The following is a 23,009-nucleotide window of genomic DNA, read 5'->3' as shown; positions in this document are numbered from 1 at the left end:
TTAATAGTTCACTGTAGAAAACAGTAAAACTAACTGCAAATGTTGTTTTCCACAACGCCAAGGTAACATTATGAGAGAAAGCCGGTAAAACATCGCAAAATGAACGCATAAGGACACCAAAGAATATTGAAAGTTTAAGAGAGAGAGAGAAAAAAAAAAAAGACATGAGCAAAAATGTTGACAAGAGAAATCATCTGAATCCAAATAAGGCTGAGCCTGGTTTTATCCGCCCAACTGGGGTTAGAAAGAACCCAAATTACTAATATCTCACAAATCCAGTTCTACTTTTAGAATTAAAACTTCACGTAAGAGAAATTTACAATTTCCAGAAAAGACATCTGTTGAATGTAAATTAATATTTAGGTCACTGTAACAACTGATGCCGAACATAAAGATTCTAAAATATTCCCTGTTAGCCATTATAGCAGTTAAATCAGTTAGGAACATGGTTATCAAAACAAATCAGTGTAGTAGAGCGCCTTATTATGCATTTTTCCTTACTATATTTTCCTTCTATAAAAATAATATGCAATATTAGTTTAGTTACAGTGTTCATGAGTATAGAATAATATACATGGGTCATATCTATATTTTAAAATAAGATATCTCTAATTATTAATGACATTGGCTTTTTAGAAGATCTTTAGAGTTATCAATCTTTGTTTGTATATAAAATATTTTAGTGCATTTAGTGAATGTAACTTTAGGCTATCATCAAGGTAAGATTAATGATTCTAAACTATATCAACTCTGGCAGTTATATCTTGAAGACACTTTTATTTGAGAAAAAAGATATAAGTGATCAGGGAAGAATCATAATACTAACTATTATCATTAAGCTTATAATTCTACAAAATATTTTGTTAATAAGTATTGTTTGTTTTCATTTATTATGGTAATAGGTAAGATTGTCCTTTTTAGGAGGTCAGGAAACCCTGGTAGATTAAACCTTAACAAGGATTTAATTCATTTGGAAACTAGCAATTAGAAATTCTTCATTAAGGACTTTCCCATTAAGAATCTTTCATTTTGCAAGAAAGTAAAGCCTTGCTGGAAAGCCTTTATGGATATTTCCTTAGATAAATGTTTTGTCATTAAGCAGTTAGTGAGCATTCATAGAAAGCTAGGAAAACGTTATTAGGTAGCATCTTAATGACATTTATTTCAGCCTCATGATTACATTAATATAATGATCTGAAAAACATTTGTAAAACTTGGAATAAAATGCAGATAATGCAAGTGACCACAGGCTGTCTGTGAATGCACAACGGTCACGGAAGGTTATTAAAATATCACCCTTGTAGAGGTATTTTCTGAAATCCCATTTGCATTTTATAGACTTTCAACATTATAAAATGGGCTTTGTGTTAGATGATTTTGCCCAACTGTAGATTGATGTAAGAGTTCTAAGTAAATTTAAGGTGGACTAAACCAAGCCATGTTAGGTGGGTGAGGTGTATTAAATGCATTTTCAACTCCCTTCATAAATCAAAAAGCGTCTATATTGTTTAAGCTGCTAACTTTGTGTTTTGTCATTAAGCAGTTAGTGATCATTCATTGGAAATAGACAGTAGTAGAAAACTAGTATAGTGTCACTATACCACGTGAAGTGTTTAATCTCTCTTTTGCTGGATACAAAAATAAAGCAAAACAGAGAAAAACTCTAAAATTACCTAAATAAGCTGACCTGATGACCCATAATCTTGATCATTTATTAACAGAGAAATGGTTAGCTTTTAATCTTTTACCACTGAATATTGACATATATTTTAAATAACTAGGGAAGCAGCCGTAAGATAATATTTAGCTTAATCTAATCCTGTATGTTTTAACCACTTCCTACTGGGAAATTATTTCTTTATGAAATAAATTATTCTTTTCTGAAATATTTTGAAATGAAAAATTTCATTTGGAATGAAATTATCATTTCACTTTAGTAGCAAAAATGTTCTTTGGTGCATTAATATGAGTGATCAGTTTAGCTCATCATAATTGAGGAAATCAGTGTATATATTGATGTAGTATTTATTATGAAAAAAAGTTTATGTTTAAAAGACTCTGTCCTTTAGATTTTAGTGACTCATCATTTATTATGTAAGATTTCACAATCCATTCATGCCTACTGACTCAGTTTATCCTTCCTCATAATTATCGCATGAGCTTGAGATTGACAGACTGCAGCTTTATATATTATTTCAGTGATTTCAAAGCTAAGTATCTTAGCAGGTATCAAGATTCACGAAGATCAGAAGAACGCACTTAATAGAAGGTGGTACCATGAAGGCAGTACACAGACTTGGTGCCTTTGCACCGTGTCCCAAAAAAAGCCCTTTTGGGGTTTTATGGGACCCAATGAATACAAACTATTCCCCATCCAAATTCAAACCCAACTGAAAGGAACAAAAAGAAATCTGGTAGGGAGAGCTTAAAATACCATCTGTGTTACTGATTAAAAAAAAAACCGATTGGAAGATACTGGCTTTGATTTGCCCAAACGTCTTGCACCCCAGAATTAGAAAGGTAACCCACCAAAGTCACAGGCGGCATGGAAAATTCCTGATGCCTGCTGAAGGGGCAAGGACATGATACTGTGATGTTCTTCCTCACAGGATTTCCTATACCCACAGCAGACCCGAAATCCATGGGCAAGTATATCCCTGGGAAAGTAGAGCCCTAGGAAAGCCTTCACTTCTAACTCTCCAGCCACACACATCATTCTCCTGCCTTGGGGTGCAGAGAGGGGCAGAGAGTTTCTCTCATGAAAGGTCCCTCCTACACTCCCCGCTTAAGTGGTCTCATGTTGATTTTTCAGTCTGCTAGAGTGAGGATGTAAGTCAGAAACGGGGGGAGGGGGCAGAATAGTGGAGAGGAAAGCTTGCCCCCCCTTTTCACCGTAGAGACCAAGTGATTATCCCACTTACCTGTGCACCACCTCTGACTGTTTCAAAGCTCTGCCTGTAGGAATCGGGAAGAGGAAATACCTTCACTGTATTTATCTGATTTTACTTATTATTGAAAATCCATGAGTGCATCTATTTCTATTGCACTGAAAAACAAGAGAGACATACCAGCCTCTTGACCGAAAGCTGGGCACAGTTACCTCTGCAGTCTGGCTCTAAACCCCTCTCCTGTTGCTCATTGGCTTTCAATTCTGCAGACAGTTCTGTCTTGCTTCAGTGTTTTAGAATATGCTCTTCCCTCTACCTGGGGCATCCACTGCAACCTAGACACACACACACAGTCACATCCAGGCATCCCCAAACTTTTTACCAGCGGGGCAGTTCACTGTCCCTCAGACTGTTGGAGGGCCGCCACATACTGTGCTCCTCTCACTGACCACCAATGAAAGAGGTGCCTCTTCCTGAAGTGCGGCGGGGGGCCGGATAAATAGCCTCAGGGGGCCGCATGCAGCCGACGGGCCGTAGTCTGGGGATGCCTGCCAATCTCATGTGGAATTGTAATCCCCAGTGTTGGAGGTGCAGCCTGGTGGGAGGTGACTGGACCATGGGGGTGGATCCTTCATGAATGGTTTAGCACCATCCCCTTGGTGCCATTGTCCTGACAGAGGTATCATGAGATCTGGCTGGTTAAGAGTGTGTAGCATCTCCTCGCTCTGTCTTGCTCCTGCACCTGACATGTGAGACATGCTTGCTTGGGCTTTGTAATTTCATCATGATTGTAAGTTTCCTGAGGCCTCCCCAAAAGCCGAGCAGAAACCACTGTGCTTCCTGCACAGCCTACAGAACCAGGAGCCAATTAAAACTCTTTTCTTTGTAATTTACCCAGTCTGGTATTTCATTATAGCAATACAAGAATGAACTAATACCAGGTCCCACTCAAAACGACGCTTTCTTGGGGAAGCTATATTGATCACCTCTGGTCTAAGACAGCATCCTCCTATTATTCTCTTTTGTAGGACTTGGACTTACTTTTCCATGGCACAGCACACACCACAATTTTTGTTTGTGTACCTTTTGTGTGTGTGTGGTTGTTAAACGTCTGCTAACCTAGTAGGATCATGTCAGTTGAGCCTGGTAGACTGAGGATATAGCATAAAACTGATGCTCTGTAAATCTTTCTTGAGCTGACAAATAAGAGATTGAATGACTGAGGGGTGTATTCTTTTTATCTCCTTTAGTATAGTTGCTGTTATGTAATTTTAGCAAATGAGTACAAAAAGAGACGAAGTAACTCAGAAAAAGGGCAGATGCTTCAAAATTAGTAGAATAACAACTGAATCTCTGAAAGGCACATTAGAGAGGATGCGAAAGCATACACATGACATGTGGCAGTGAGAAGAGAGGCTCCAGTTACTCAGGAAGGCTCTTAGAAATGAATATTGCTAAGCTGCTTCAAAGAGAGGCTGGTGTGTTAGGTCTGGGGAGGGGCCCCATCTATGTCTGTGTTGCAGAGCAAGTGTGGTTTGCAGACACTGCAAACTTTAGGGTCATCTAAAGTTTATATTACACTCAGGGAATACAGCATCCGTAGCAGGAGTCCTTGACTCGAATTTCACATTCTTCCCCATATTATCTCCTTCGTAATGTTTTATGCTGACAGTGGTGATGTGACATAGATAGAGGCATTCCACTTCTTAGCCGGTGAAAGGACAGCAAAAGAAGGAGTATGCCTGAATGAGATCGTACAAACACCACATGGAAACTTCCCGTAGCGGTTGTCAGTCTTATTAACCATATCTGTGCAGTGGTCTCACTGGCCAAGGTATCTCTGCAGTAGTTTCCGCATATCTCTGCAGTAGTTTCACTGGCAAATACTTTATTAGGGTTGCAATTTATAGAATTAATTAATTTAAGAAAAGATGACAGATGGGGGCATGGTGACTCATGCCTGTAATCCCAGCTCTTTGGGAGGCCAAGGTGGACAGATCGCTTGAGGCCAGGAACTTAGACCAGCCTGGCCTATATGGCAAAGCTCCATCTCTACTAAAAATATAAAAATTAGCTGGGTGTGGTGGCACATGCCTGTAATCCCAGCTACTTGGGTGGCTGAGTCAGGAGAATCACTTGAACCCAGGAAGTGGAGGTTGCAGTGAGCCCAGATGGCACTACAGCTCTCCAGCCTGGGTGACAGAGAGACAGTCCTTTCAAAAATAAATAAGATGACAATGTAAACTACTAAAATTACATTGTATCTGTCCTTCATCATTTATTGAACTTAAAGAGATCAAATTTATCCAAACCAAAATGACTTCTATTAAATGCTTTTGGGAGCGTGTTTTTTTACAAATATGAACACACTTTACAAATATATTTTATAAATGTGAACATTTTATCAGATTGGATAGAGATTTTATTTTTTAAAAAGTCTTACTTTGGTAGTTGTATGAACAAACAGAATATCTTATCATATTTTTAGTGACTATTGCAATGGTGTATCTTAAGATATATTTGTTCATCATCCCACTTTGCTTGCCTTCATCACTGAGAGGCTGGCAAGTGCCCCTAAGGCAGCTTCACGCAGCCATCGGGCCACCACGGTTCAGCCTGGGGGTGGTTCTGCTCTGCTCCCTGGGGCTGGCTCCTGTGTGCTCCCAGAGGAAGCGCAGTGTGGCCTCAGCTGCAGGGAGGCCTCTAACAATTTTGGCCATGAAAGAAACTCTCTGAAACTGACCAGTAGTTCCACAGATAGTTCTGTAGATAAATAAAAATTGACCCTTCTGGTCTTAAAGCTTGAACTTTACATTTGTTCTGAGCTCCTTTCTCAGGAAACAGCCTTCAGATCTCTCAAAGAAGGTATCAAAGAACTGAAACTTACCAGGTCACCACATCCAGACAGTAAAATGCCTGACCTCTCATTCATCAAAATTGCTTCCTTGCCCCAACCTGGTTCCTGTTTTCCTACACATTGTTACATTTCTTCCTTGGTAAAAAAACAAAACAAAACAAAAAAACCCTCTAATTTTAGTTGATCAGGGAGATTAATTTGAGACTGACCTCCCATCTCCAAGAAAAGCTTTCTTCTTCGTCACTGCAGTCACTGGCTTTCTGCACAGCAAACAGCAGGACCTACACCAAACCCTTACTGTTTCAGTAACATCTCCCCAAAGAAAACAACATGTAGGAAGGAAGAGCAGTGTCATATTATCTGGCACATAAACCAAGGAAGCGACATCAACTTCTTTGCTGTGCCTATTTGACATGCTTGGTGGCTCCATTTAGCAACGTTTTACCACTGATCTTCCAACTGCCTTGCTCTAGACCATGCTGGTGGCAGAGATACGTCTGGGGCCCAGACCAACCCTGTCTCTGCTGTTCTGCTCCATCCCTGCCTTCGTGATGCCCAGCTCATACTGTCCTTTGATTTTCAGCAGTGTGATATTGATGCCTTAAACCGCCTCTGCCTCCATTAAACTTGTTTTTCAAATGAATGGAACTGTGATTAAAAGAAAAATATGACATTGTGGCATTTTTAACCAGTACCCTGGCATTTTCTCAAATTGTTATCTTTCTAAAAGGTATTTATCAGTGCTTTCCAGTCCAAAAACCAAATTGAAATTTTTGATTTATATGCTACTTATAATAGAGTAGGATTGAAGCAGAGGTCACAGACAGTAAGAACATGTACTAACTTAAGGGCATTTTCTTTCTTAGAAGACGAGATATTATTAGGACTGAGTATGGAGGATGAATATAAACCTAGAGCTATTCCAAGTACAGAGGAATTTCATTATCATGGATATCAGTGATACAAATCCTATTACTACCGGTGTCTAAAGATACAAATAGCACTATAGTTTTAATTTTTATCCCAGGGATATGCCTTCAATTTTATCTTTTATTATAATATTGATGAGTGATTTAGCCATATTACAGCAATTGGGAAATAGAGAAGGCAACAGCCCACAGGGTCTCCTAAGCTACAGACTCTGGCTGCAAGGAGGGACATTCATCAGCCTGATCTGGAGCTACGACTCACTTTCCTGTCACAGGGAATTTTATTATAACAAAACTAATGAGCTCTAGAAGCAGAACTACTCACTTTCTTTCCATTTCTAGCAATCATATAAAACTGTTAATGTCTTCTGGTAACATAATTAGTTTTTTCTCACAAATGCTAATAAAGATAATATCTCGAAATTATAAACCAACCAATCTTATTTACTTGTTTAGGTTTTATTTAGAAAAACCTACTTTGAGATACATTTAAAATAGTGAAAAGAATATTAGCTTAGGATTCAGACTGGCTAAGAGTTTTGGTTTTCATTAGGATTACGTTCAATCTGTGATTCTTTAATCGCACACACATACTCTGAAAAAGAACCATTAGTGATTACTTATGTTAATTAAATGCTAAGTTTAACCCTGGCACAAAATTATGAAGTCCTTTGGCGAAACTTCTTGTTTATTTTATTTTATTTTATTTTTAGTATAACATGAAAAAGTCCTTACTATCCTGTTAAACTTCTCATTATAAAAATAATATTACACTCAGACAAAAATTTACACTCAGACAAGAACCACCACCCCATTGGTACAATATGGAAATATGAATCCAAGCATGAATGATTTTGTAGGTGTAAATAGAGTAAGCTGCGAGTTTAAAAAAAAAAAAGACGTATTTTGTGAATCGTCACTATTGTCATATAGCAGTAAGAGTTAGGCTGTACATGATGGCCAAATGTGGACGCCAGACCAATTTCAGATATTCAGTGGCTTACAAGACTATGTGCACAGAATGTGAAATAACAGAATTTCAAAGATGACAGTGCTTAAAAAATAAGACACATAAAAGAGGATAATTATCTACCTTTTCTTGGCAATGAAGCATAATAGAATCTTGAACATGTTTCTCCAGAGCAATTTCTCCATGACAGAATTATCACGGACATTCCATTAAATATCTAAAACTCTCTCAAGATGCACACTTTCAGCTTGGCCCTAGTGCAAGTCTCACGTCTTCTGAGAGGTATTTTCCAAATTCTCCAATATTCTTTATTCAAGCCCATTCAGAACTCTTTGTTTTTTTTTTTTTTTTTTTTTTTTTTTTTTTTTTTTTTTTTTTTTTTTTTTTTGAGACGGAGTTTCACTCTTGTTACCCAGGCTGTAGTGCAATGGCACCATCCCGGCTCACTGCAACCTCCGCCTCCTGGGTTCAGGCAATTCTCCTGCCTCAGCCTCCTGAGTAGCTGGGATTACAGGCACGCGCCACCATGCCCAGCTAATTTTTTGTATTTTTAGTAGAGACGGGGTTTCACCATGTTGACCAAGGATGGTCTCGATCTCTTGACCTTGTGATCCATCCGCCTCAGCCTCCCAAAGTGCTGGGATTACAGGCTTGAGCCACCGCACCCGGCCATTCAGAACTCTTGAATTTGTCTATACTATGGGTGTGTCTATTATGTCAGAGACATTCAGGGGCCAATAGAACACGATGCTTTTTTGAATCCTTAGCCATATCACAGTGCCAGATATATAATTTAGTATCCAATAAATATTTTATAATTCAAAAAATCTGTAGATGCAAAAGATAACTTTGACAGGTGTATGTGTATATGAAATTAGCAATGACCAAGAAGGAATGACACAAATTTAGTACTAGATTGTTAACAAAAAATTACTGAAGGGTTTGCAGGCAGGTTGATGGATCCCATATTACTATAAAAATGCATTGGTCTAGCCGGGCGCGGTGGCTCAAGCCTGTAATTCCAGCACTTTGGGAGGCCGAGGCGGGTGGAACACGAGGTCAAGAGATCGAGACTATCCTGGTCAACATGGTGAAACCCCGTCTCTACTAAAAATACAAAAAATTAGCTCGGCGTGGTGGCGCGTGCCTGTAATCCCAGCTACTCAGGAGGCTGAGGCAGGAGAATTGCCTGAACCCAGGAGGCGGAGGTTGCGGTGAGCCGAGATCGTGCCATTGCACTCCAGCCTGGGTAACAAGAGCGAAACTCCGTCTCAAAAAAAAAAATGCATTGGTCTATTCTCTTATTAACAAAATATGATATTTAATGGACCATGATATTCCCTCACAAACTTTTCCATCTCTTCCCAAGTGCACTTGAGTAAATTGTTGTATAAAATACGTATGTTCTTAAAGTTGCTTTCGAAAATTTGCTGAAAGGTATACATTGTTGTCTAACATTGACCTTTCTTTGCATGTAAAACGTCCAGGTGAGCAGCAAAAGCATCAGAACAGTTGATGATACAAATCTAATACAGTTCTCAGTTGTTAATTGCAAAAAATGATGTGGACTAATTGAGTCAATGTAGACTTACACTAGTCGCCCTGACACTTTTAATATCAAAGTATATTCTGCTTATCATGTGATCTGGGTGCCACCACACTGCTGGTAATATATTGAGAAGCACATTCAGCTCTGTGGAAATCTGTTTTTAATTTCTGGGTAGTCATAAATGATGAGGATTATAATGAAGAGCATGATGATAATGATGACAGTAACCTTTGTGTGGTGTGTTAGAATGTGGGAAGCATCACCACTCTGGATATATAAATGCTCTTTACAATGCCTCCTTTTCCAAATGAAGAGACTACTGTTCCGAAGATTTTATAGGAGGAGAGGTTCTAATTCGATTTTTATCCTCAAATAGTTTTCTGAACACCATTTACGGAATAATTATATGTTTCCTATTAGTTATTTTGCATTCATTATCATACTATAAGCTCTCATGAATAGAGACGATTTCGGACCTACGTGTTGTATCTATCTTTTTGCTGCTGCTTTTGCTAGTGTTTTAGAACCCAACATTTTCAATTATAAATGTATCGTTTTCACATATACATAAGGGCCAGTCCCCCTTTTAACTTTCTAAGAGTTCTTAGCAGTATAGCCTGATTATTCTTTTCTACCTTTACAGTCTGTTATGAAAATTTTCAAATGGATATTTAAAAAATATGAAATTCATCATGAAGTTGTGTGTCATCCTCATAAGGCACCATGTCAGTCTTTTCTGATTTTTCAGTTGTATCACATGTGCTGCTAAATGAACGTACCATCGGAGAATTTCGGAGTCTTTTCAGTCCCATGATTCTCTTCTGCTGTCTGGAATTGTTCTCCTATGATAGTTCCTCTCTTACTTTTCCTGTATCATTTAATCAGCTCTACTTTACAAGATCCCAAAGTAGGCTTGTCCATTTTTATTATTTCTACTAGCATCCAGTACACTGCTACCACATAATACGTACTCAACAAATACAGGGATGCTTTAACTGCAATGTCAGAAATTAAATGCTTTTACTGATCACACAGCCAGAAAATGAGAGTTAGGATTTATATCCATTCCATTTGATTCAAAATCAGTGTCCCTACATGAGGCATCATAAATGGCGGTAGTAAGAATAAGTAGCTGATGAGTAGACTTCCGTAACATGATAAAAAAATGTTTGCGACAAACCAGCAGCCAAGAACATACTTAATACCAAAAGCCCAGAGGCATTCCCACTGAACCCAAGAACAAGAAAAGTATGTCCAACATCACTACTGTAATTTGACATTTTTCTGAAAATTTCACAAATGCAACAACAGAATTAGTTAAATAAGGAATAAAAATAGATTAATAGAAGATGATTTGAAAAAAAACTTACAAATAATTTTAGTATTACCTTATGAAACCCAGAGAATTAAAGGAAAACTATTGAAAAAATAAAAAGTTTACAATGTATGCATTTAGTAAGAAAACATGATACAAAAACTAGTGTTCATTATACGTCTGTATTTTGGTCTGAACTAGATAGAAAATGTGCTAGAAGAAAAATCACACATCATATTGTAAAATATACACAAATTCTTTATAAAACTAATAATTCAAACCTTATGGCATATAAACACCAAATACACCATTGGAACATAAAGAGATTTCAGGAAGAGTTGGTGGGAATATAAACTGGTACATTCAGTAGTTAAACAATTTGTCCACTGTTCTGAAGATGTTATATTTCATTACAATACATGTAAAATGAACTGTAACACTCAAATTATTTAACTTGTTTGTTAAGTTAATGATAAATGTTAAATTCATAATTGTAAAAAATAAAATTTTGGGGAAATGATAGTAAACTCAACATAGTCTGTTTAAAAATCAGTATCAGAGAGTGACCAATATTTCTGCACACACTCAAATAACTGCTGATTGAACAGAGATTGGACATGCTCTACTTACTCATGTTCATTTCCTCCATGACAATACAGTATTCCAATACAATAAAAGTAGATATTGTGCTACTTTTATTGTATTAATACAAATAGACCAATGCACTTGAATGAGGGTTAATAGGGACAACCTCACTTTGTTGAAATGAGTATATCCATTTGAGTCTAGGAAAAACTCAGGAAAATTAATACACTTTTTGGTATTGAGAATTCTATGGTTGGAAAAGTATGAGCCAAAATAACAATCTAAGTATACATACATTATTTAATATAAATATATATTATTTTGGCTCATAATTTTCCCACTATAGAATTCTCAATACCAAAAAGCATAGGTTTTTTTTTTTTTTTACAAATACTACATATATAATACTTATATGCTATATATTTTCTTTTATAGGTTTTTATTAGCTTTTTAAGCTAAGTGATTTGGGATCATTTCTAGAATTATTTTTAATGCCTAAATAGAGCTATTCATATTTATCAGAAAACGAGTTTTCTATCAAGTGGGAATTTGGGGGTTTTGTTTACTCACAGCTGCAGTACTATTAAATGAATTTTTCTTCCTCTAGAAGAGGGGGATATTTTTTAGGTTTATTTCATTTTGCCTAGCAGGGTGATTATAATTAGTAATAAAGTATTGTATATTTTTAAATAGTTAAAAGAGAGTATTTTAAATGTTCTTACAAGAAAGAAATCATAAATATTTTAAATAATAGATATGTTCATCAATCTGATTTGATCATTTTATAATGTATATGTGTATCAAAATATCCTTTAAACCCCATAAACATACACAAATAATATTTGTCAGTTAAAAATAAAAGAATATATTTTTGACTTTTTCTAAGAGTCAATTATAAGATCATTCAGTTGAAATTAAATTATTCTCTACAGTGACATTCTGGGAAATATCAATTTCATTATATGAAATTTAAGCTCAATAAATAAATTTACAAATAAATACCGAGACCTGATTTCTGTGCATATTTATAGAGTCTCAGAAATTCCCCCTCTTAACAATTTAGATGATCAACTCCACCAATCTTTATCTTTTCTTATGCTTAACCAACAAGAAAATTCAAGTCCAGTCTTTTCCCTGATTCAGAATAAACAAAGGTCAAAGTCTCATAAAACATTGAAATTGCTATGGAAAGGGGAGTGAGTTAGCCTCTTTGTGGATATTAGAAGACAGATAAGACAATCAATCACCTGCTATTTTCAGGATCCATCTTTACACAAAACGTGCTTTAACTTTCCCACTAAATCCTAGGAATTCCCTGTCTACGATATGAACAACGAGGATCATTGTCAAATTGAGAGGAAATGTCATACAAATCATATCATTGAAGGAGAAAATAATGTTATTCATTTACAGCGATGTTTTAGGATGTAGTGAGATTTAAAATGTGTAAGCATTCATGCATGCAATCATTATTCCTTTTACAAGGAAAAAAAGGGTATAAACTGCAACTTACATCTGATGCCTAAAATTGTTACAAACATCCTAGCAAGAAATGAAAGTTGTTTAGAAAACTACCAGATGTGGCTAAAAACAACGAAACCCTGAAGTAAGAAAAGAATAGTTATTAGGATAGAGATAAAGCAACATGGATTTGATATGATGTTATCTTACCTAGGAATTGTTGGTGTGATGTTGTAAGTACACGAGGTTAAAAGTTTTTTGAATGATGACTACGTAACAGAAACTGAAATGCAGAGTCATTTACTATGTGCTATTTATCATCTTAGGCCTGCGAATTCTGAAGTGATGCCAATTATTAACCTAATAATTTTTTTAAATGTATACCGAGCACCTAATATAAGTACTGTGCTGTATAGATGGATCTTCAGAGCTGTCAGGGCCATTAGGTCATTGAACACAGTTTTGTTAGGTTCTATGATATATAAGGCATAGTGCTAAGCACTACAAATACAGATACTATTTACAAAACCCGCTGTGCAATACAAGTTTACATACATGTAACATAATGTGGTGAGGTTTATATGAGAGACCCAAATCTTTGTAGGGATCCTATGAGGAACTCATAATGGTTTAAGGAGGTTAGGAAAGACTGCACACATTTAATTTGGTTAAATCGCACATTTAATTTGGTTCTCATTAATGGAGCTTTCAACTGATGATGTCCTTGAAAGTAGGAGTCTATTGCCTAGCAGGTAAGATTCAGTTCAGGATAACATATCTCTAACGTAGAAATTCACCTGTACAATATAGCTAATGCTTTATTTCATCCTTTGGACTGTCCTGCTCTCCTTTTTTAAATAATGATTTCTATTTGGGGAAGAGCAGGAAAATCAAAGCTCAACTGGTTGAATTCAGATGCTTTTAAGACAGTCAGAAGGGGAGGACGGGCAGGCAATCAGATAGATGAGTATGAAGTTCAGAACACAGAATTTAAACTACAGATAAAAATGGATTCTTCCATTTAGATGGCTACTATATCAAACAGAAAATACCAAGTGTTAGGGAGATTGTGGAGAAATTGGAATTCTTGTGCACTCTTTGAATATAAAATTGAATCGCTATCATGGAAAACAGTATGGCAGTTCTCAAAAAAATTAACAATAGTTTTGCCATATGATAGATCAATTCTGTATTTGGCTATATACTAAAAGAATTGAAAACAGGGCATCAAAGAGAAATTTGCATACCCATGTTCATAGCAGTGTTATTCACAATAGTTAAACTATGGGAGCAGCCCAAGCATCCATCAGTGGATGAGCAAAATATGGTTTGTACACACAGTAGAATATATTATTCAGCCTTAAGAAACAGAAATGTCAGCCGGGCGAGGTGGCTCATGCCTGTAATCCCAGCACGGGAGGCCAAGGTGGGTGGATCATGAGGTCAAGAGATCGAGACCATCCTGGTCAACATGATGAAACCCTGTCTCTACTAAAAACACAAAAAATTAGCTGGGTGGGGCATGCCTGTAGTCCCAGCTACTCGGGAGGCTGAGGCAGGAGAATTGCCTGAACGCAGGAGGCGGAGGTTGTGGTGAGCCGAGATCGCGCCATTGTATTCCAGCCTGGGTAACAAGAGCAAAACTCCATCTCAAAAAAAAAAAAAAAAAAAAACAGAGTTGTCATAATATGCTATAACATGAATGATCCCAGAGGACATTATGCTAAGTGAAATACGCCAACTGCAAAAAGATAAATATTATATGATTCCACTTACATGAGGTACTTAGAGTAATCAAATTCATAGAGCAGAAATGCTATAAGATTTAGCCTTGTACATATTTCATATTGTACCCCAAAATATGTACAATTACAATGTCTCAATTAAGTATTCAAACTTTTTAAAAGAAGAAAGTCAACAGTGGTTGCCAGGGGGTTGGGTGGAGGGGAGAACGGGGTGTTAGTTAATGGGTACTGTGTTTAATTGTGCAAGAGGAAAGCAGTTCTAGAGGTGGATGGTGGTAGTGGTCACACAACATCATGAAGGTACTTAATAGCACGGATCTGTACTCTTAAAAGTGGTTAAGAAGGTAAAATGTATATAACATTTCACTACTATTTTTTAAATTTGGAAAAAGCGGATAAGCCCCCACACGGCAATAGTAATGGAAGCCAGTTCATAGCATGAATGTAGGAAAGGGCTGTCGTGGACCGTCCGGACGGGTAGGCACGTCTGCCCGGGGGTCTCTCGACCTGCAAGAGGGTCCCAATACCTGGAAGAGGGAGTGCGCCTGAGAAAATAATAAAGACAGAGAGAGAGAAAGCGAGGCGTCTGGAGGGCTGATAGGCTGTGCCTAAACAGCAAATTTTATTTTTCAAAGGCCAGGAATAAATACACTTTCTTGGCTCTGGTTTACATCATAGCAAGAGGAATGTAAATGTATGCCTCACATGGCCTATACAATAGAGAAATCAGATACACAATGGTTGCAAGAGGAAATGCAAATGTATACCTTACATGGCCTATACAATCGAAAAGTCAGATACACAATCAGTGGTTGTAAAAAGTAACAGAACTTCCTGTAATCACAAAGCTTGTTTGCATCCAGACATTATTCCTCCTGGCTGCAGGTATCTCCGGTTTGATCTTGTTTTAGAACTGAGATGTGAAAAGTTTTTCTGGTTTTGCTCATCAGAATATCTCTTAACCGGATTCTCCTTTGTCTACTCCTAACTCAACTCAATTTCCCCATTCAGGAATCTCTGAGTCAGGAATCAAAGCCATCCCTTATGGTGGTATTTGCTTTGTAAATATCGACAGTTAAACCATTATCTAGGGTACAAGGCAGTCTGGTAAGTAAGGTTTAAGGATTATTCTTGAAGTCATAAAAAGGTTAAAAGCAGGAACCGGTTGCCGGCAGGGGGTCACTCGGTCTAGCAGCAACGCATAGTTTTAGGCCCAAACGATATTGTGGTTGATATTAGAAACTGATCATTCATCTTTCAGTTCCTATATTCCGGATAGCTCGACTGCCTACAGTAGGAAACTGTGTTTGGGATCAAACTCACCGTATAGTGAGACTCACGCCTTTTAGGGGTCTCACACGGGAGTGTTCCCCACAAAGGGCCTAAGAATGAACTTGAGGAAGCCAGTGGTCAAGGGCTGGCTAGAGAGAACGAGCCTGTTAAGGGATGGAGAATGTGGTTCTGGAGGCGGGAGGAACCTGGATGAGAACAGCATGATGGTAACCAAAGGAGGATAATGTTTCAGGAGGAAGGGGTCCAGTGCCAAATGCTCCTGAGAATGTAAAGGGCATGAAGTTAGAAATTCCCACAAGTTTTAACAGCACAGCAGTCCTTGGTGACCTCCAGAATCATGTCATCCACCCAGTCTGGTAAGCCTTCATGACCGTAAACTCCTTAAGAGCAGGCACCTTGAACAGACCTCTACATCCTCCTGTTTTGCTTTTCACTTAGCAAGTGTCCAATAAATATTTACTACATAGTGAGCTCAGATGATGGTATTTATGGTATTTTGGGGCAAGTGATGGAACTACAGTGTATTCTGAATTTGTTAATGGTTACATAAATCTATATATGTGTTAAAACTGTACACCTCAAAACATTTCATTTTATTGTATCTTTATTTTTTTTAAATAGTAAGATTATTTTTCTTATATGGTGATGGGCTCTTGAGGGTTTATTACAAAATGACTCTTTAAATCTTATATATATTTTCTAAACAGCTCTTTGTATTTATACAAGATTTAATAACATTGAATTTTGAATTAAAATACCTAAAGTTTTGGCCGGTCACTGTGTCTCACGCCTGTTATCCCAGCATTTTGGGAGGCCGAGGCGGGCGGATCACAAGGTCAAGAGATCGAGACCATCCTGGCCAACATGGTGAAACCTCGTCTTTACTAAAAATACAAAAATTAGCTGGGTGTGGTGGCACACACCAGTAGTTCCAGCTACTCTGGAGGCTGAGGCAGGAGAATCGCTTGAACCTGGGAGGCAGAGGTGGCTGCAGTGACCCAAGATCACACCATTGCACTCCAGCCTGGGTGAGAGAGCAAGACTTCATTGGAAAAAGAAAAAAAAAAAAAGCTAAAGTTTTAATTCAGGAGAAATAGAGAAAAGGTGGTAGGCAATACATGAAAATACATGTGTGATTTAAGTCAATATTAAGACAAATGAAAAAGCAAGCAATAAAAAATGAATTTATCTCCTTTTTTTTAACAGACAGGAATGGGCCATTTGCGTGTAACAAAAGATGGACTGCGCTTGGAAGGGGAATCAGAATTTTTATTCCCATTGTACGCCAAAGAAATACACTCCAGAGTGGTAAGAAAATGTTGAAAGACAAATAGTTTGTGCTTTATGAAAAATAAATAATGTTTAAGCACAAACATTAAATATAGTTTAGAGAAGATTTTTAAGGTGCAAACATGTACATGCTCATGATATGCTCTTTATAAAAAGCTTGACTATTTGGTTGTAGAATTGATCACTGATATTGCTTCCTAAAAATATTTCATTTTAATGTACTTCAGGTCTAAATTTGTGGCCTCAGTAATTTAGATCATAATAAACTGAAGGTTTTAGAAATGAAAATCTTTACCAAGAACAATTTAAACTTCTTTATGTCAGAGCAACCAACTTAAATGCATTTATATTAGGGCATTCAAAATTATCTAAGAAGCTTAGACAGAAATTCGTTTCACTGTATTATATTCTGCACTAATACTGATAACAAATTATGATCCTGTAAGATTCTACACAAGTCAGCATTGTCATTAAATAATTATATGACTTTGAAAGTAAATCAAGGTTTTCTTCATTTATCTTCATGGAGCTTAAGAATAAAGTGCAGCAAGTTCAAACAATGTTTATGATATGTTCTATTTTTCCCTAAGTCATGCTATGAGCATTACAGTAGGCATGAATATTTTTCTAGATTATTGATAAGTGCCATTACTTCCCCGACCCACACAAAGTTAAAACTTCACCCAGCTGTAACTTCCTAGTTATTTGGAAAACACAGTCTTCATTTTCCTTTGATATTTCTGAATATGAAAGGATATTTCAGTATCTCCTAACAGCAGAGGCTGTACCAGCTACTACAGGAGAATTAGAAAGGAAACAAAAGACTTTCTAAGAAACCTGAGGACTTGTTAGAGAGATGAAACATACTCCCAAACCAGACATTCACCAAGCTCTAATACCAATTGCAAAATGACATGGCATGAATACCACAAAGAGAGTTCCCGTGCAATGAAAAGTACATAAGTAGCTTTAGGTGCTGTTATGTTACTTCTGGGGCTATCATATTGGTGGTAGGAGCTGCCGGATTACCTGTAGTATCATAGGCAGGTAAGAGCCTGATTCTGTGAGGCTTTCACTTTCCTTATGTCATACACTTAGCATAATCATGATGGTTTTTCAGTGTGTGAAACAATCCTGTCCTACAAGAGCATGAGGAATTAATACAAGCTTTTGTAAAAAGAGAAGTCAGATGTGAATGAAGCATTCAAGTGTTAGAATTGGCCTTCTTTCTTCCCCAGAGTTGTGTTGGCTGATCTGCCATATTTTGTGAAGAATCAGACTGGTAGAATGGCCTGGTGACTGGAATCAGGTGATTAGATCACAGCAAATTTAATATTTGGAAGTTAATAATAACTCTCAGTTATATTTTATGAGACTTTTTCATCTCCAGTATGCTTTTTAAAAAAGAAAGCAAAATTATAGAGAATATCTCAGATAATCACATATTGAAGTCTCAGAATGTGGCGTTAATGAGTATGTCAATCAATACATAAAATTCAGTAACAATTTGAATAATATTATCGATAACAGAGCTGTACGGTATTTTGTAACTGATAGGCTTTCCAATAAGAGCAGTCCTAGAGCAGTCCTGTGCTTCATAACTTCTGTATGTATTGACATATTAGCTATAAATTTCCTTTCCAAAGATGAGTCTAGGAAGCAATTTTCATCCAGAAAAGAAATTACTTTATGAATTTGCAAAATTTGACACATAACTCATTTATGTATACTCATGGGCTGAGAGAGTTTCTTCATTATACATATAATTCAATATGCTACTCTGGCCTCTATCTAATATCTGGTTACCCAGTAACCCCTCAAAAGTAACACGTGAAGGCCTGTATTGAATTCATGGCTTAAACCTATCCACTATGCCCATTAGTTCAAATACATAAGAATTATTTCCCTTAAAACAAAAACATTTTTTTTAAAAAAAAGATACAGAGCCATGATTAAAAACGAAATGAAATTAACATGTGATAAAAGAGCTTTACTTGAAATGATCATCTGTGAGGTTCACAGCCCTGAAAAGAAGCTTTAGGTTACAGCCTAAGCCCACAGTGTGACAGGGAACAAAAAGTCAGCTCGTTGGGACTTCAGGCAAGCCCATTGCATGAGAAGGCACTGAAGACAGAACCTAACTACTATTTAAATAAAGTGGTTACAACTATTTGAATAAAGTTGCTGCAGCTATTTGAATAAAGCAGCGTATAAAAACAGCTACAAAGATTTGAATAAAGCAGCATATCTGGGGGGAGGAGGATACAAAGATGCCAGTCCAGAACCGGAATGTCACTGAAGACGGAAGCTCTGAGCCATCTCTGAAAGACTGGGAGGCCCTGTGGACCAAGTGAAAACATTAGACCACCTGCTAAGAGCAGGAAGGTACATACATCCATAGAGTGGAACATAAAAACTGAAATTTCGTACGATGAAATCTTCATCTTAAGAAAAGCCCAATAGGCCGGGCACGGTGGCTCACGCCTGTAATCCCAGCACTTTGGGAGGCCGAGGTGGGTGGATCACGAGGTCAAGAGATCGAGACCATCCTGACCAACATGGTGAAACCCCGTCTCTACTAAAAGAATACAAAACATTAGCTGGGCATGGTGGCGCCTGCCTGTAATCCCAGCTACTCAGGAGGCTGAGGCAGGAGAATTGCCTGAACCCAGGAGGCGGAGGTTGTGGTGAGCCGAGATCGCGCCATTGCACTCCAGCCTGGGTAGCAAGAGTGAAACTCTGTCTCAAAAAAAAAAAAGAAAAGATTAGTAAAGTTGAAGGCATAGCTATAGATACTCTCCAAAATGAAGCACAGAAAAGAAATGACTAGAAAAAGAAAACACAGAGTATCAGTAACTAGAGGAACAATGTCAAAGGGCCTTATGTATGTGTGAGTCTCCAACGAAGAGGAAAGAAGAAAGGACAAATATTATTTGAAAAGAACAATGTGTAATTTTTTTCCAAGCATGATAAAAACTTTAAGCCCATAGATAAAACATGTTCAGTGAACCCCAAACAAAAGAAACAAGGAAAACTATAAGGTACATTATAATTAAATTGCTTAAAAACAAGAGAGAAAAATCTTAAAGAGAAAGCAGATGTATCTAGAGAAAAAGGATATACAACATACAAAGGAGTGGGAAGATGACAACAGCCTTCTAGTCAGTAACAATTCAAGCCAGAAGACACTAAAGCACTGACTTTAAAGTACTAAAAGAAAAAAAGTCCAACCTAGCATTCTATATCTAGCAAAAGTATCTTTAAAAGACAAAGTCAAAATAAAGACTTTTTTGGACTTACTAAAGCTGAAAACAAGTTACTTCAGCAATCCAGCACCACAAGAAATACTGAAGAATGACTTTCTGGCAAAGAGAATGTGCTGCTAGAAGAAAAATCGAGATGTTCACCAGAAAATTTTTCAATACCAGAAATCATAAATATGTGGGTATACAAAAAATAATGTTAAAAAAATTTAGAAGACACTTTGCTCAAAGCCAAAGGAGTAACAATGTATTTGGGGTGTTATAACAGGATGAAAGTAAAATGTATGACAATAATGAAACAAAGACCGTAACAGAGAAAGAAAGGACTGCTATAATGTTCTCACATCACACATGAAATGGCAAAAAATTATTGAGGATGGACCATAAGAAGTTAAAGATGCTTCGTATATCTAAAGGAAACTCATAAAACAAAAATTATAGCTAATGTATCAACTAAGGAGATAAAAATGAAATGATAATTTCTCAATTAATCCAGAGAGAGACAAAAGAAACAAAGAGAAAATTCATTGACTATGCAAACAAATGGCAATTTGGTAGATTTGAACCAACTCATATAGATAATTATATTAAAATAATCACATTAAACAAAAATGATCAAAACATCCCCATCCCAATTGAAAGACAGATTGTGAAACAACACAGAAGCAAGATCCAAGTAAATGCCATCTACAAGAAACCTACCTTAATTATAAAAACACAAATAGGTTAAAAGTAAAAGGTTATACTATACTATACTATCCTGACACTAATCAAAAGAAAAGTGGAGTGACTATATTAAAACAAAGTAGATTTCAGAGCAAAGACATCAATATTTTAGAGATACAGATGGTCATTTAAGACGACATAGGAGCAAATTCTTCAATATTTATATTGCTAAACACTTGTGGATCTACTATCAGAGCATCAATATAGATGAAGCAAAACCTGATAGATTGTAAGAAAAATTAGAAATATTCACATTTAGACTCAGGGATTTCAGCACTCCTCTCTCAGTAACTGATAGGAGAAGTTGATATAGAATCAGTAAATTTATCGACTTGAACAATGCTCAACCAATGTGATATAATTAAAATTTTCAGAGCATGCTGCTCAACAATAGCAGCCTAGGAGTTATTTTCAAGGGTACAGGGAACATTTAGCAAGATAGATCCTATTTTGAACCATAAAGCAATCTCAGTAAATTTTAAAACATTCAAGTCTTGCAATGTGTTATGTGACTGCTGTGGATTTAATAAGACAACCATAACACAAATATATCTGAAAATTTTTTAAAGAAGTGGAAATTACATAAAACATGTATAAATAAACCACGGGTCAAAGAAATCCAAAGGGAAATTAAACAGTATTTTGAACTGAATGACAATTAAGAAAACAATAACATATCAAATTTAGGGGTGTAGCTGAAGCAGTGCTTAGAGGGAAATTTAGGGCATTAAATGCCTATATTAAAAGAAGAAGGAAATCGGTGAGCTCAGCTTCATCCTTAAGAAACTAGAAAAGAACACATTAGACCAAAAATCAAAGAAGACCCAAACAAATAAAATCATAAATGAAAAAGGAGACATCACAATGGATAACAAAGAAATACAAAAGATCATTAGAGGCTACCATGAACAAGTATATGTCAATAAATTTGAAAGCCTAGGAAAAATGGATAAATATGTAGATACATATAACCTTCCAAGATTGAAACAAGAAGAAACAGGAAATCTAAACAGAACAATAATGAGTAACAATATTGAATTAGAAATGAACAATATTGAAAAAAAAAAAAAAATCTCCCAACAAAGAAAAGTCTAGAACCAGAGGACTTCACTGCTTAATTCTACCACACCTTTAAAGAAGAATTAAATACCAGTCCTTCTCAAACTTTTTAAAAACCTTGAAGGAGAGGAGATTCTTCCTAACTCAATACATGAGGCCAGCATTAACCATGATATCAAAACCAAACAAAAATACAACAAAAAAGAAAACTACAGACCAATATCTCTGATGAACATAGATGCAAAAATCCTCAACCAAAGACTAGCAAACCAAATACAACACATTTATCCCAAGAATGCCAGGATGATTCAACATGAACAAATCAATAAACACCATACATCACATTAACAGAATGAAGGACAAAAACCATTTCGTTATCTCGATAGATGCAGAAAAAACATTTGGTAAAATTCAGCATCCCTTCATGATAAACCAAAAGTCAGAGAAGAAAAGAAAGACTAGAAAAGAAATCAACAAAATAGTAAACATAAAACAATAGAGGAAATCCATGAAACCAAAAATGAATTATTTTAGAAGATCAATAAAATGGGTAAACCTTTAACCAGACTGAATATTTTAAAAAGAGAGGGCACAAATTATCAATATCAGCTGTGGTAAAGGGAAACTACTATGCATCCCACAGACATTCAAAGAATGGTAAGGAATTTTTACAAATAACTTTCTGCCAATACATGTAATTTTTTCATATACTGTTTGATAGAATTCTTAATATAGGATTGCTGCTTCAGTGATTAAATTATTTTCTGCCATTCCCATATTAGGTTCAAGTTGGAAGTAGTTAATTATGTGTATAAATGAAGTGGTGAATTGTACTTGCTCTCTAATCTACATTTTTTAAAAGTATCTTAAAACATCAATCTCATAGGGTATTACTGAGAGCTCTTACAGCGGTTTTGATCTATCTTTGGTCCATACCAATTACACCCTTATATTGTTAATGGTCTTTTTATACAACTCTTTCATAGCTCTTTATATGTGTCACACATTGTTGGAAAAAGATTCGAAGTTCTATGACTCTTTCATCTACTTCCTAAGGTAGTGTTGATACAGTATCTGTA

General features: G+C 36.4%; 1 protein-coding gene across 3 annotated transcripts in view; it reads left to right on the top strand.

Moving 5' to 3' along the window:
• Positions 1 to 23,009, top strand: part of SGCG (sarcoglycan gamma) — a 139,485-nt gene that overhangs the window by 52,483 nt on the left and 63,993 nt on the right. For all 3 annotated transcript variants that reach the window (XM_010335579.3, XM_003919756.4, XM_039473114.2), the window contains exon 3: positions 16,799 to 16,900. In XM_010335579.3, the coding sequence (XP_010333881.1) occupies positions 16,799 to 16,900 (102 nt within the window). The remainder of the gene's footprint in view (positions 1 to 16,798; positions 16,901 to 23,009) is intronic.

This window comes from Saimiri boliviensis, chromosome 16 (assembly GCF_048565385.1).
Source record: "Saimiri boliviensis isolate mSaiBol1 chromosome 16, mSaiBol1.pri, whole genome shotgun sequence".
NCBI lineage: Eukaryota > Metazoa > Chordata > Mammalia > Primates > Cebidae > Saimiri > Saimiri boliviensis.
This window is presented reverse-complemented; position numbering and strand designations above follow the sequence as displayed.